Source organism: Trachurus japonicus, chromosome 24 (assembly GCF_045865225.1).
Source record: "Trachurus japonicus isolate A0001 chromosome 24, Traja_1.0".
NCBI classification, from domain to species: Eukaryota; Metazoa; Chordata; class Actinopteri; order Carangiformes; family Carangidae; genus Trachurus; species Trachurus japonicus.
Genome location: NC_140930.1, coordinates 16,058,565 through 16,074,977, shown reverse-complemented (window position 1 = coordinate 16,074,977; position 16,413 = coordinate 16,058,565). Strand labels below are relative to the sequence as shown.

At 42.0% G+C, this 16,413-nt stretch overlaps 1 protein-coding gene across 4 annotated transcripts in view; it reads right to left on the bottom strand.

Moving 5' to 3' along the window:
* Window positions 1-16,413, bottom strand: part of stxbp5a (syntaxin binding protein 5a (tomosyn)) — an 87,643-nt gene that overhangs the window by 42,697 nt on the left and 28,533 nt on the right. For all 4 annotated transcript variants that reach the window (XM_085771664.1, XM_085771662.1, XM_085771663.1 and 1 more), the window contains 2 exons: window positions 9,250-9,331; window positions 7,587-7,687 (listed from right to left, as the gene is read on the bottom strand). In XM_085771664.1, coding sequence (XP_085627790.1) covers window positions 7,587-7,687; window positions 9,250-9,331 — 183 coding nt within the window. The remainder of the gene's footprint in view (window positions 1-7,586; window positions 7,688-9,249; window positions 9,332-16,413) is intronic.

Below are 16,413 nucleotides of genomic sequence, written 5' to 3'. Positions count from 1 at the left end.
CTACAATTAAGAGCACGCCAAAGAACCGGGTTAAGTTCAGAAAGAGATTGTGTGTCTTTGTTGTTGCATACTGAAGAGCTGAGTTAAAGCTAAAGATTGGCCACAGGTACTTTTCCAGTATTTAACCAGTTATCTCCTCCTGACCTTAGGCGACCTTTAGTAGCCCTGTGGGCAGAAATTTCCTCCAAAGAATAATTGGCAAAGGATGTCAGTTGTACATATTAAAATGTTATATTGTGGGAACATGTTGCAATTGCATAAACAGACAATGCAACATACTGCAAAACATAAGCTAGCATAAACATGTCCTTGCGGTGACTTTAGGTAGCTAGCCCTCCTGTGTGGTTTACTGCTCAGACAGCTTCTATCTCTCCCTCTCTCTCTGCCTCTCTTTCTCTGAATCTCACGCTATTGCTCCAGGGCTGTATTGAGAGTAGCAGCTTCTACACTACACACAGACACAAACACAGAGACACACACACACACACCTTTCCTCTCTGCCCCAATGCTCTGCTCTAACACATGAATATATTCATATTTCCGAGCACAGGCACTGGGCTCCTTGACATAAATCTCATCCACACAGCCCAAAGTTTGCACAAAAAGGACACAAAACACACTCACAAAGCAGGACTCTGACACACACCACACACTAACCTACATTCACGTACAGCTGGGAGTATGACCCGGCTTAATCCAATATGGAGTTGGGCATGCTCGTTTATTAAATCTCATCAGAGAGCAACATGGCTTTTCTGGCAAAAAACAGTTTCATACGACATTTGCTTTGCCAAATTAGTCGCCTGGATTTCCCAGCTCACCAAGGGAGCATGTATTTCCCCATGCTAATTAGTCACATATGAACATGTTTTTTTAGAAGACAGTGTGAGCTGACTTACTGAAACATGAGCAGTTGATCACTGCGATACACACTCTCATACAGACTCACTTAACCAGGCAAGATGACTAAGGGCAATATGACTTTTCATGACAACTTGTGGCGTCCTTATATCCAGTAGGCAGACTGTCAACTGGAGTTAATGTCCTTTTCCATCTGCACAAACAGATGTGCCTTGTCTATGTATGTTGGGCTGGAGTGTGTCCATGTGCTAGCTTTCAGGAAGATGATTTTCGAAAACACAAACACTGCGTGCGCAAATGACTATTTCTGTGCCTGTACCATGCTTGTGTCTGTGTGCATACATTTGCACGGATACATGCTTCCCAGCCACTGATTGAAATTAGTGTAATTACATATATACTGTATGTAAATCTATGTTGCATATAAATATGCTTGATCTGTGTGTGTGCTCGGAGAGCTGGAACGAGAGAGGCCAACTGAGTGGCAGCATCAGGAGCATAATTATACAAATTTGCTAGCAATTTGTAAGTGTGTGCGTGTGTGTGTATGATTGTATGCGTACAAATACAAAGGTTTGTGCAAGTGCTCTTATGTGTGTGCGTCACTGTGTTCACACTTGTATTGCACACGCGTGTCTCCTGGTGAAAGCTCCAGCTTCAAGTGGTCACGACACACAAAGGCAGCAGCTAGCTTGCAGGCTCAAGGCAAAACACATTGCCGCAGACATGACAGATGCCTGCCACACACAACTCAGAGGCTGACTGCACTGTGGGCTAGACGTATGAGAGCATGGTTCACTGCAAATGAATTGGCGAGAGGGGAAACTCATGATTTGCAACACAGGGTTTTCTGTGATGCTCCCATCAAAGAGGATCATTGCTACAAATGAAGCAATCTGCCATTTTAAAACTATCAGTTTGAAAACTTTGAGCTAAACGGCCTCCTTCTGGTTCCTTTTTGTGAACAACTTTTATTGAACTGTCCTTCAGCAAAGCACTGACCGCTTACTGCAGAATGGCTGACTAGACAATAATGCTTTGCAAAAAGGAAAGGATCCGGTTTCTGTTATCAAAGTGTGTCGCCGTCACTGCAGCTAAAAAGTAATAAGGCGCATACTGTACAATACCACTGACTTGTATTATGATGTAAAAATGTAATTAATCCAAAGATATCAATTACTAAATTAATGTAAAATAGACTAAGCTGCAGATGTTAATCCTCTGTTATCGTATCCGGTCAGCACTCTCTTTTAAAACAAGTATCTGAGAGGCAGATATTCTGTCGACATTGTTTGGAAATGGGTTCTCAGACAAAGACAATGCAGATAAGAATGATTATCAAGCAACAAAAAAGTTGATTAACAAATGCCAATCACTGTAGAAATAACAGAACACACATCAGCACAAGCAAAAGTTGGTGGCATACAGCATCCATTTGGCAAAGCTCCAGATGGGACAGCGGAGTCTAATCGGAGAATCTAAGAGGCCAGAGACCCCAATCTAGCCACAGGGGCTCAGTTAAGAAGAATCTAATCTGATAACACACTGCGTACACACTTGCACACACACACAAAATTGCCTCTGCAACACATCTCTCCAGCACTTTTCACACTATTTTTCGGCTATACAGACAGGGTGCACCTGCAGAACATCGATCCCAGCCTTATGTGCCTTTATTATAATTAAAGTAAAAAAGCCGACACTGGTTCACCATCACAGTTTTTTCAATATATGTGTTTGTACGTTTAGAAGGTTAAGTCAAAGTGAAAAAGGGAGAAAAAGAAATAAAAGTCTCTGAGGGGATATAATCCTAGATCAGCAGTCCTGAGGTAACCTGAATCACCAAAATATTTGAGAAAACTCTGTTTCTAGGCTAAACACAAATATATCAAGAGACAATGACAAAATTTCTTTAAAAATCCTACAAATGAGCAAGTAAAAGAGCATCAGGTCTCATTTGTGTTGTATGAGTGTGTATACATGTTCCCCCCTCCTCTTATTATCTCCCATCATATCACCCTGCATTGACGATAGCATCCACATCTGCAGTGCATTCCTGTGAGGGCCAGGAGGTGACGAGAGCATCCTACGCCAGAATGACTCGACAGGATTTCTTTTTGCGCTCCCTGCATCCCCACACTCCTACCCACAGACTGACTCACTGCTCTCTGGCTGAGGCCCAGTCTGTCTCAACTCCTCCTCCCTTCTCTCCTCTCTCCTTGGGCCTGTGATCTGATGTGAATGGATGCTGACGCCGGAGGGCTTTCCGCCACACTGCTTTCACCCATCAACTCAAATTCTGATCAGAGGAATGAGAGAAAGAAGGAAGGAAGGTGAGAAAGAGGGATCTGTTTGCAGTATTGGAACGGGCCCCAAGACGACATGCTGCCTACAGATTTCAGAAGGTGAATTACATGAAGAAAAGAAGCAGTTGATAAAAAGCTAGCTGTAAAACACACACAATTTAGATTTTTGGCAGTGAACCAAGTATAATCTTTTTTATTTTTACTGGCCTGCGCTGTCATCAGCCTTACCTATTTTTTAGTTTGTGTATAACCTTGTGAAAGTGAAAAAACTAAGCTAATCTTTCAAAGTTAGAAATGAAAGATGCTGCTAGCAAGAAAGCCACCCAATAACAATGGGGCCCTTTATACTGTATGTTAGCCTGTGTGGGGGCCGCAGCAGTCTTGCCCTATTGGTAGCCCACAGTGGCCCAAAATGAACATGACATGAAAAACAACCACCTTGAAGCTCACAAATTAATATTGTCTTGTTTCTTTACTCAGTACTACAAATGTAAAAACAACAATTTGTGGTTTCATGCACAGCTGTGTACTGGAACTCTTCTTTTCTTGTGGTCACCACAAACGGAGACAAAGCACATAAATGCAAGGTGGACAAATAGTTGTTTTTCACACAATCCCTTCTAAAATCACTAATGGTCATCTTTACATTTTTGTTTGTGTATAGATTTAACAAATTAGATGTTAATTAGGAAGTATGAGGATTGCTGGCTGTATTTTGGAACACAATAGATAAACTGTGTAGCTGTCTTCATGCTAAACTAAGCTAATCATCTCAATGCTGTAGCTCCGTACGTAACAAGGTATCAACCTCCACATCTACCTCAAAGCAACAGAGCAGCATGGTTAATTTCTCAAAATTAGCACTAGTCCTTAAGGCACATACAGTAAACCCGAGAATAATCTCTGTGTATCCACACAGAAACAAACTCTGTGACTCACAATGTACCTGGGGTGGTAGGAACTTGAGCGTTTGATTCTGTTTCTGACTTCTTTTTGTTCTGTTGCTCCCTGTTAGGAGTCTGTCGTGGCAGTTCTGGTTGGGTGACCGTCCTTTTGTTGACTGAGGAAATGGCTGCCCTGTCCTCTACACCCCGACAAGCTAAAGTCAAGCTTTGAACAAACAGTCAAAGAGGAGAAAAACAAAGGAGCAAAGGCAGAAAGAAAAAGTGAGGGATGGGATCGAGTGGCAGTGGGTGACTAAGACTTTTACAGGTTTTACAGATCTGTCTGAGTCAATCCTGCAACACGCCCGTCTTCAAAACGATCTGCAATTCTTAGCATCAGTTCAATAACCATTCTTAACTTCAGGTGACACTTCAAACTTTGATCCTCTAATAGCCATCTGGAAATGTAACCTTCTGTTATTTCTTTTAACAAATGTTTTAAAAAGCCAGGATCTAAAGGCATGCACACCTTCGATAAAAATAAACAAAGCAGATATAAAAGATACAGTATTTGCAGCTTTCTGAGCCAGAGGGGATCTTAAAAGCTCATCAGAGTCCGAGACACTTGACTAAACTGTGTGACAGGAGAGTTGAAATAAGAAGGGCCCAACAAAACCCTGATGGTCCCATTAAATTAAGAGGTTTCTCCTTTGGGGCAACTACTGTTACAATAGCTATGGAGGGCTGCTGGGTTGCGTATCACTAAACAAACAGGGGAAATGGAGAGCTACTCCACAAACACTTGAACATAATTCCATACTGATGTAAGATACATATGAAGAATTTCATGCACTCTGCTTGAATAACAACTTTGGTGCCAAGACGGATTTTTCATGCTACACTGAATCAGCAAAGCCCATAACACAAACACAACTGCATTAAAAGCAAAACACCACTTGCTCCGAGCCAGATGATAGATGAGTGGTGCAAATAGAAGTTATATACCCGTTGCTTACATGTCAAGATGGGATACTTTCTCACACATGAAGTTAATGTAAAATTGCATTGTTATTTATATGCTTTTAATTCCATGCATTTATCTATAGCTCTTATTGATCCTTGTGGTCCCGAGAGGCCGAGCAGCGTAGCATAGCATGTGGTTCTAGAAGTTGAAAGACAGACCTCAAAAGCCCATAAAGTGGCTCGGTCTTCACGGGTTGAGGCCTGTCAATATGTCTGAGGATGTTACTCCCAGCAATAACACACATCTACATTCAATCAGCAATTATATCACTTTTTTTGTCAGATTGTTACATCCCAGCTCCTGTACTTTGACTGTTACTATATGACGTGACAACTGCATGTACTACAGGCATCAAATAAGATACAGCTGGTATACAATGTATACATATGTGTAGCATGTATACTATACATGTTACACATATGGAATACATAGACAAACACAGACAGTTACGTTCCTGCTTTCATGAGCTTTATGTCTTTTGGAGGAAGCAGGAAACTGAAAGACTTAATGCAAATGCAAATGTATTGCTATTACTAAGCCGAGTGATTCCAAGCTGTTACATGAGTAGCCTACTGAAGAGAAGCAGAGAAGAGTCACCGCCACTCTGTGAGACAGCCAAGCCCTCAGATCTAACTTTTGTGAGTGGTCGAACAGCCAGACTGATGTCTGATGCAGAGATCAACCGGTAAGCCTGCCTCACTCATGAGGCCCAAATATTTGCATTTTCTCCTCTAATCGTCCGGTCCGTGCTCATTACGTATGGATGAGGAGTGAAAGCCAGAATTCATCCTCTTGAATTTTTAACCAGGAAATGAAGAACGGCCCAACTCCTGCTCTTCCTCTTGCCCTTATTTTTTACTCTCGATTTCGCTTACCATCATTTCCCTTCTTTATCCTCATCCTCACCTCCCTCATTCTCGGCTCCTCTCCGCTGCTTTATGTTTACTTTCTTCTGCTATTCCTCATCTACCAGCATGAGATGCCCTAACTCTGCTCCCCTATGTTGCTGTGTCTATGCGTTGATGCGTTGGTTGGTGGTGCTTTCTAAATGTCAGAGGCGGTCAAGCGCTTCCACAAGAACACACAACTCCCTCCTCCTCCCCCAAAAGCTGCTGCTGGGCACCTGTCCATATCGTCAGCGTTGTCTCAGATCATTGGCGATGACATTTAACCCATTCACCACTTTTCAGAGTGACAGATCACTGGCCAGTGATATGATTGGTTCTGATGGGTAATCACTGCATTAGTGGCTGGAGGAGACATTGGACACCAGCTTCCTTGAGGTGAGGTGATTCTCTCTTTTCACTTTTCTTCCTCCGATGTTGGAGTGAATGTTTCATAATGTCATGGTTGCTTCCATATTTGCGTGTGTCACATACTGTACTGTACCAACATGGCATTTAAAAAGCATACTGTTTGACTTGATTTAATTCCATTTAGGCAGATAATTTTCCATTTAACCATATTAGCATTATCTATTCAATTATTGCTAAATTACATTTTCATCATGTAATATTGAGGCTGCAAGCAAGAGCGGTTCTCAACTCTTAGTGCTGGTGCCTTCAAGGACATTCTGACATTTACAATCTGAGGCATGTCTGCAGAATCTTTAAAAAGGAAGGAAGCCTTATCCTGTTCACAATATATGCTAGCCTATATTTTCATGTAAAATAACTTGAAATTCCACTGAGTTTTCCCAATGGTCCAGTCCACAACACAAAGCAGATCAGTATGTGACAATAATACATTTCTAAAAAAAAAAAGATTCAAGGCAACAAAGTGTTCAACCTGATTAGAAATCTGTGCAAGTTGCATATTGCTTGGTTATAATATGGTCTAAAACAAAAAAAATGATTATTAGTAATATCAACTTCACACAGTTCATACTTCATAAATTAAACTACCCGTAAAACAGGTAAAATTGCCTATGAAATGGTTCCTAAAAGCCTCATGATTCAATCCCCATCCTGACATGGTGGCATCTCTGTATATTACTTCCTTGTGTGTGTTTATGCTTACTGTATGTTGTGTTTATGTGTGACCCGCTGCAAACCTTCAGGTGTTTGGGTAGACTCACACCTGTGCCACAGTGATGGGAAAGCCTCAAAGGCAGAGTAAGTGACCCAAATAATGAGCGTTTAGTTAGAGGCCAACAGGGAGGTAGAGAGAGAGAGAGAGAGAGAGAGAGAGAGAGAGAGAGAGAGAGAGAGAGAGAGAGAGAGAGAGAGCGCATCAGCGTCACCTCCTTTGCCCTGTGCACAGATTTGGAGGCGCGTGTTTTGCCAAATGAAAAGCCTTCTGTTTGCATACAGTATGACAGTCAGCGAAATGCAACAGTTGACACTGGCAGTAAACTGTGACACTGCCCCTGCCACAGTGCATGTTGCACTAGAGCGAGTGTGACGGCCTAATTGAGGAGGGAGGAGGAGAAACTGAGAGAAAACAGAGCTGCAGAAAGATCCAGTTAACTTTGACATCATATGCGTTTTTTTTTGCTCGTGAACCTCTTACCTCTCTCTGTTGAATTTGAGGGAGTGAAGGATAGCTGGTCTCTTCTGCCTCAGGTTCCACAGGTGGACACTGTCATCAGCCAGAGCGCTCACCAGCGCTCCCTGTCAGAGGAGAAGAGACATTTCATCTCATATTTCAAGAGTTTAAAAAAAGGCTTTCGCAAAACAGAAATTATTACTGAATTACATGTAGAGCACATTCTGTCTTTGACCGTTATGAGTCAGACTTCCCTGGAAACTCAAGCTGATTTTAAATCAGTCAGCTTTCTCCCAGGTAACCAGGATGATTCATGAGATGTATATGCGTGCATGTGTGTGTAGGAGGCACTAAAAATCTTCTCCATCTTCCTCTGGGTTTGTTTGAGCTGCTGAGTCACAGTCACACAGACGCTGAAATCAGTGTGTGTGCATGTGCATGTGTGTGAGAAGTACAGCATTTCTTAAAAAGATGAAGTAAATCAAACTTGTGCTTCTTTCAATATGAATCAGAGTGTGCTGTAGGTATGCAATACACATTTCCAGCTTGTCAATAGACACTCAACAAATCGCTTTTAAATTCTTTATTGTGGCCTGTGGCTTAATGTGACATATGAAGCAGAAGTGTCTATTTAAGCTGAGCAATTGTTTAATAAGGGCTGGGTGAGTTGTGGGATGACTCATATCTGTGATTTTAAAAGGATAGATGCAAACAACCATCACAGCCGTTATACAACGCAGTTCCCATGCTGTGTCCTTCTTTGACACTTTGAACCCTGCTGCTGATATGTAACAATTTTAGCATACTTCTTTCAAGTCCTGCTGACAAGTCTATCAAATTGAAAGCTGAAAACCGAGAAATCCCACGCACTGTTTATGAATATATGAAATTAATTCATATGGATTTTACCCAGAGAAAGAAGACAGACTCAAAATGTCAGTAATGTGGTGAATGTCTGTTCTGGATTTCTTGGTTCTGATGCCAATAAAATATCAAAGTGTGACCACCCCTTTTTGCAGTTTCTTGGTTTGAGGAACATTTTTTTCCCACAAACCTTTTTTTTTGCAATCAATTAAATAAAAAGCATCTATATTCAATGAGATTTTAACAGAAGCAGTGATGATGTATTGTCTAAAATTAGCAAACATCGAGCTTTCAGTGCCAACTTTTCATTCCTGACAGTTTTAACGAGTCAGTGCGACGAACGCAGTAACACGCAGTACTCAAGAGTATTGAGAATCATTACCCAGCCTCGCCGATTCCAGGGCAAATTGGTCAAATGACTGATTCTACTTTTGGCAGTACATAGGGAAGATGACACTTCACCATGTTAAAATATGGAAAAAGAGTGGAAAGAGATGAAGAGATAAGAAAAGTTAGATTTTTCACACAACTACTTAAATCATTCAACCACCCTTCCTCTTCCAATGGCACACAGGAGGAACCTTTTTTTGCACATTTTAGGGGTGAAATGCGATTACCAGGGATGAACATTTATGAATCAGCCCCTAAGTCTTTTTTAAGAGACTAAAGTAGAAAACTGGGGCGGGATAATAATATCCTTTTTTTTCTCCCAGTAACACTATTACCCATGGAGTTACTTACTTCATAAGATGGCACTAGCCTTACGGGTGGGTACATGCACATCAGCAGCATAATTGAGCAGCGTGAGTATCTTATAACTTACCTCATTGATGAGAAATTGAAGCTGGATGACGGCGGCTCCGCTCTCATGCTGACAGTAACACTCCACGCCTGGACGACCAAACCTGAGAGATTCACCGTCAAGGAACATGCAGCACCACATGAGAAACTTACAGTATCACCACATCAGTCCCGCCCGTGTGTCTTTTTGTTTATGCAGCAGCCCGGTATACAGTACACTGTGACTATCTTTAAATATGGCGCCTGGAACGTGCCTCAGCATTTCAAGGTCATTTGTTCCTCGAGAAACCTGATTCAAAGGTCATGACATGTTACATTGTTACCTACTGGGAGGGAAAATGGAATATCCACAGTGACATTTTTTTACGGTCTGCCCACAAAGCTTGACCATATTCATCCCCTACAACAAGGAAAGCGTATCACATTGCAGAGCTACACCCTGTCAGACCCCCCACCTGCCTGTAAATCACATTCCCTCCTTGAAAATATTGTAATTTTTCAACACCTCATTCTGAGCCCCCACAGTTTTACACCACAGAGACTCAGTTTTAGCAGGAAGCATTCAGAAAAATAGGTTTTGGAGACAGTTACCGAACCCACCACGCAATCCAGGTGTTCATAATGATTTGGAAATACTGAAGCGTGTACATGACTGCTGTTCTACAGGAATAGAAGCATATTAGACAGTGGAGAGTGCTTGTGAGGGGGGAAAGCAAGAGAGGATATGGTTAAACAGAGAAGCAGGAGAGAGAGAGAGAGAGAGAGAGAGGGGGAACAGGGTGGAAGGATGGATGGTGGAGGAAAAAAGAAAGGAAGAGGTAGAAGAGAAAGGACTGACAGAGAATAACGAGCTTCTCTTCCTGGGGAGAGTGAATGGGTGAGCTTACTGATTATATCCATTCATTCTTCCCATGACTCTCAGGATTAAGGTAGAGGTGGGGGGGCAGTTTTTCATACAGAGGGCACAGAGAGGTATAACACCCTAGGGATGACACTATTGCTCATCATTATTGTGTGTGCATGTGTGAGTGTGTGAGGCTGTGTGTGTGTTTAAGTGTAGGGGGTGGTATCTTTCTCCATGTGACCAGGTACTGTAAATTGCCTGCAGAACACAGTGTGAGACATGCAGTAAGAGGATCATCCATGCATTTACATACACTCAGGAAATATAATGGTGGATGATGAGAAAAGAAAAAAGACAGAGGGAGAGAGGGAGAGAGAGAGAAGTTTCTTTCATTAATGAACCATTAAACAGAAGAAACCCCATCGCATGTTGATAACGGCGACGGGAGCAGAACGAGCGGAGCTCAGCTAAGAATCTAATTCAAGCGCCAACAATCAAGTCCTCCTCTCCCACAGTGCAAACTGTGCCTTCAGCCCCCAGACAGGCACTAGTGTAATTTATTAAGCTGTAATGCATGTAATCATTCCTGAGGTGTGTTGTGACCATCCCAATGAATAAAGCCACCGCATCAACAGAGCCGGCACCACACACCTTGTTCGCCCTCAGCCAAACGTGTGTCTCATTCTGAACCTTCATTTTACCTTCAAACTGAATACACAATGACGTTTCTATGTAAACACGCAATATAAATGCATTTCCTTTTTCTTCACAATGTACTCAAATGGCCCCAATCTCATTCCAGAGCTTGTATTTCATATAGCAGTTGTGTGAAAGCACAGCCAGACCAATGGTGTTAGAGCTGCTATAATCAATACTGTCGTAGAGACAATGGATTAAACGACTACGTCTTAAGGTTAGGGGTCACTGATACTGATAAATCAAGGGAGAATTTCTTCAACTGACTCTTAGCACACAGTTTGACAGTTTTTGTTCATTCTCAGTCATCAGCATCATTTGCAGCTGTTTCTCTGAAGACGAAAAAGAAACTAAACATTCGACAAACAGCATTTAGCCGCTAAAAACCTAGATATTTCTCTAAGGAGGTGGTGGAGTTTAAAACAGAGCTGAAAGCGTCATGAATATTGGCCTTTCATTCATTCACAAAAAACAAAAACACATGTTCAACAATCTTGACCTTAGAATTCATAATTGCTAATAAACAAACAATCTATGCTGTAAATCACTCTGAGCTAATAACGTCTGAGAGCTTCGTGCTTCTCAGTTCAAGCTGCTTTAATCAGAAAAGGCTGTGGTTCAGTCTGAAACCGATCGTCTCACATGGCACATGCTGGTTCTCCTTCAGTCAGATATCAGCATGGTACAGTGGTCTCTGTGCTGCCTGCAAAGCTGCCCTCAACTCCTCAGGTGGATTAAGCTTTGCCCTCCCCCTCCTGGACAGGCAATTAAAGGACTACAGCTCTGAGCCATGATGCCTCTGACCAGAGAGAATCCACCAGCTCCACTGGATTTCAGCCGGTAAGCCGCCAGGAGGATTAAGAAGACCTTAACTATGACACCAGGAGGGCACCGACAAGTGAGTCAGTGATGATCAGTATCTTCCTCTAGATGACATTTGAGTCAGTAGCCATGGTTGTGTGGATAATCTGGAAACTTCTTATGTTCACCAGCAGCTCCCAGGTGTAGCCTCGTCTTCCTAAAGAAACACCGACTGCACCGCATGGGATAGGCTTGAACACTGGCAGCCCTTCATATATCCTTTTCAGTATTGGGATACAATCATCTCACTGGTCTCAAAGTCTCCGTATATGGGAGGGGAAGCTACCCAAATGCTCAACACTGCAGCATAACGACTATGCATAGTTTATTCCAAACGCATCTGTACCCCGGAAACCAATAGAAGATCATTAAGCCTCTCCTCAGATGTGCATCAACCTCCTCTATGTTGTTGAAACGATGCACAGTCCTCATCCAGCCCGCAGCTTGCTGTTCTGCTTCCATACAGCAAATACACACCAACAGTTAGTGTACGTACGCCTGGAGTCTTACCACAGCAACTGAAGCAGACGGGTAAATGATGCCTGAACACATACAAACAAGCTGACCACTTGGAAATAACAGTGTGAATAGACAGCCATGATTATTACTGGATTTGAGGAACAATAAAAAGGAAAAATGAAGAAACCGTCTTGGAAACTTCCAAGAAAGCTAAAATAAACAGGGGGGGCAGAAAGCACTCGTACTCATTTTTATCAAACACCACACACAAGACTTCAGTTTCTCATAATCAATCACAGCTTGAATTGAAAAACCCAAATATATCCTCACAGAGGAGGCGTAGTGATTATGTTTGAAGGTCTCAGCAGTGGTGTCTCAAATAATGTGAAACATGAAGAGTACCAGAGGGTCAGTGCTGCGCTGAGCAGTCAAAGCTTAGAGCTTCATACACTGGCAGAAATTAAAATGAATAAATTAATTTTAAAACAGTACTCTGACTTTAAGAGGGATGCAAAACAGCTCATCAGCGCACACCAAATCACTGTCAGGGCCAGTGGATGAGGACAGTGGACCCCGATGCTCTCTCCACTTGACCTAGTATGGCCGCCATCCTCTGGGTTAGTGCTGTTGGCAAAACTGTTACCGACTTGTGGAGGAACACTGATGTCCATGTAGGTCAAACTGTGCAAGTAAGGAAGAGCAAGCTTACATCAGCTCATTTAATGAGGATCATGATGTACTATATGGTACATCCAAAAGCTTTAGGTTCTTTTTTTTTTGTTCCCAAGCTCAGAGGGAGGAATGTGAAGTCTATTTACAAAAACACAACCGTCTACCACCTTTAAGTGCCAACTGAATCACAGATTGTTCATTAAGCAGAGCTGGCTACCTACTTATATACAGTTTTTCTTATGCTCATGCCTGTGTCAGAAGGAAATGCCTCAATTTTTTTCTAGTTAACCTGTCTTAGTCTATGGCAGAGCATCCAGAGGAGCAAATACCCTATCTACAGAAGGTTGTTGAGCATCCTTTTAATATGTAACCCTCAGGTGTGTGGTGTTAACCAGAACGGTGTGGGCCCAGTGTCAGTCCATACAACTCAAAGTGACTTAATTGAAACTCTTTCCTAATGTTGCCAGGCAACCAAATCTTCCAGGGCCTCAGAAAAAGAGAGAGGAGAGGATTTAAGGTTGAGCTTTTTGAAACTGCTCATACTGACTTCTCTCTGAAGACAGGCAGCCGTCCCACAAGCATATTATCATGAAGCACACATACACGTTTATCAAAAAAAAAAAAAGAAGAAGCAACCCAGCAAAATAAATTTACACCATCAAAGAACAAAAACACTGTTTCTGTCATATGTTCATGTGTTTCAAGTGAATGTTGCCATAATAATTACCACAGAAATGTAGCAGGCCAGCAGCAAGCCATTTAATCCAGTGTGAGGAGGACATAGAGTAGTTGTACAGATCCCTGCTCTGTATTCCTGTCTATTCAATTAGATGCTTTGAATTAAAATCTATACGTGTTAGTTTGCAAAACACATTAGGAGGCTGTTAATTCCATGACATAAAACATTTATAGTATACACATTCTCCCACAGGCAGGAGTCAGGACACATCACATTCACACACACACACACACACATATGTACTTGGTTATTACCAGTCCATGGTCATAAAAACATGGTCATAAAAACACAAGAAAATTTAAATTAGTTGCATCATGTCTTGACATCCTCTCCAGCTTTAATGGATAATGGCAGCAGGTCAGTGGTACCTACTAGAAAATGCACGTTTCCTTTGCCGATTTCCTGGAAATTCAGTAAAAAGTTTGCACTACATTTGAACATAAAGTTGACAACTGCCCATTTGGCTTTTCCATTCGACAAATGATTTTGCTGCCTCTGAGGTAAATTATTCAAGAGTTCAGATATCTCTTAAAAGTTAAATTAATTTGTGGTCAACCTTTACCGAAAAGTTTCTCACAAATTAGTTGGAACAATCGGGAAGGTTTATCTCAGCAATTCACACTGATGACTGAGTCAGCCTGAATATTCAAAATTAGATTTATTGAGCAAATTACAATGTAATTAATGAAAAATATGGCAAAAGGCATTGGAAAACATTTTATTTACATAACTAATTATTTAAGTTTACAAATGAGTCATTAATTAATGTTTGCAATGGCCTGACTTTCACATGCAAATTATTTATGGATCATTATAAATGTACATAAATGTTTTGTAAATGAGTTTAAAAATCATCATTATGATGAAATTTGGTTCCAAAAGAGACAACTACTGTATGTCTTGACACTGCCTGTGTTATTTATTTAAATGCTCCTTCTGTTGCTCTCAATATCTGATGGTAATTCAGTCTTAACCCTGTGCATGGAAGCTTTTAAATTTGTTTTCGTGAACCTGCGGCCCTGGTTAGCTGTTTACCACTGTTGTGTCAGAATGTGTTCCCTATAAAATACATGTTTCCCCTGGCAGTGTGTCTTTACCTCGATTTCACGCCTGAGTGGGAAATAACATAATTTCAATTTCTGTGGGTTGTTTTCACGTCATTGGCTTTTGACATGGGAAAACTACATTAACAAAAATATTTCACAAGATTACGCAAAGAAAGCCAATGGAAGACACAAAGTGCCTTTAATGAACAGGATCATGTTTTTTTTATGATACTTAAATCAATTTGAAGGTGCTTTAGCTTATAGATATAGATTTTACCCACAATGTTTCCTGAGGGGAAAACATGTTTGGTGCACCTGGAACAACTCTGGTGCAGAAGAAGTGATGAATTTTTTGCTGTTAATACGGCAACAGACAGATGTCACATTACTGGCCCCGCTGTGACTGACAAGTGATGTCGAGGTGAGGAACGAAAAGAGCTTCATCAGTGTCTTCTTTGCAATTCAACGTGGCCTTTCCTGAATTTTAACACTTTACAAGAAAAGTTACTCGACATCTCAGTTGCCATTGTCACATTTCTTCCAGCATTTTAACAAACATGACCCAAAGCTACTCCGAAGCGCCTCAGCTCCGTCCACACGGGACAGCCTCGGTAGGAGATGTGTCACAGTTGCTGACAAGTGCGATCCTCATCCCATTTTAACCAAGCAAGGTCTGTATCTCGGTGCCCGCACCCCATCTCCCCACAATGCACCAACACTTACACTATAAGTGGACAGACTGACTGCGGGCAGCGATGGGAGCAAGACAAGAAGACAGGAAGAGAGAGGAGGACGGAGAGCTAAAGCAGAAAGTGGGTCAGCTTCACATCTTGTCAAGTCCAATGAAAATTTCCTGAGCTATACTCTGGAAGTCAAAGTTGACTGCTCATTCACTTTTATACTGCTTCTTTATAGTCAAAGCCAAAGGCGACTTTCCTGACAAACAAAGGTGAGTCACTGGGCATCTGACGAAGCAAAGTTGTCACAGAGAGAAGTGGCTGCATACAGTGGGAAACAGAATACAGGTTTTATGAAACCACATTGTCCAGGAATAGAACTGATCTTGATAAGTGTAATTGAATAGGGAAGAGCCAGTATTCCACATGGGAGAAGGGCTGGTTCGCTGCCTGTCAGCTTACTGTAGCTCAAACATGTCATGCCTCTGTATGTTTGTATGTCTGTGAGTGGAAATAATAGAAAAATGAAGCAGAGGATGCAGCTTTGGACCACAAAGCTCCAGAGGGTTGAGAACAAGACGGAGGGTGGACAACGGAGAAAGGCAAGAGTGCGTTTTAATGGGGGCCAGAGCAATGAAAAATGATAGACAAGATGAAGAAGTGGACATGGAGAAGGGGAAACAGTAAAAACAGAGGAGATATCACAAAGGGGGGCGATAGTAAAAGAGGAAGAAGTGACTAATGGAGGATAAAGAGGAGATAATATAAGGGAGAGGCACTGAGAGAAAGCACCAGAAAAAGCAAGCCTGGGAGCACTGGGTTGCTATGACGTTAGGCCTGAAGTGACGTCAAAGCTAGCCACTTATACATCACCCTGCCAGAGAGCGGGGCGGGGCCACGGGGCACAGGCTGTTCTGCACTGGAACCAGAGACAGGGATGAGGCGATGGAATTTGCGAGGAAGAACAGAGGGAGCTGAAGAGAGACACACTGCAAAAATAGCAGTAAAAGAAATAAAAGACAGGATGGGAGGGAAAAAGTATATAAGGATGATAGAACTAAGACAATGGAAAAAGGCACAGCTATAAGCCTCACCTCACAACACGCATTACTCAGCTCCTATTTAGAAGTGATATCCTGCAAATCATCCATAATGCTGCAGCCCCCCATTGACCTCAACCTGCCTGAACGCT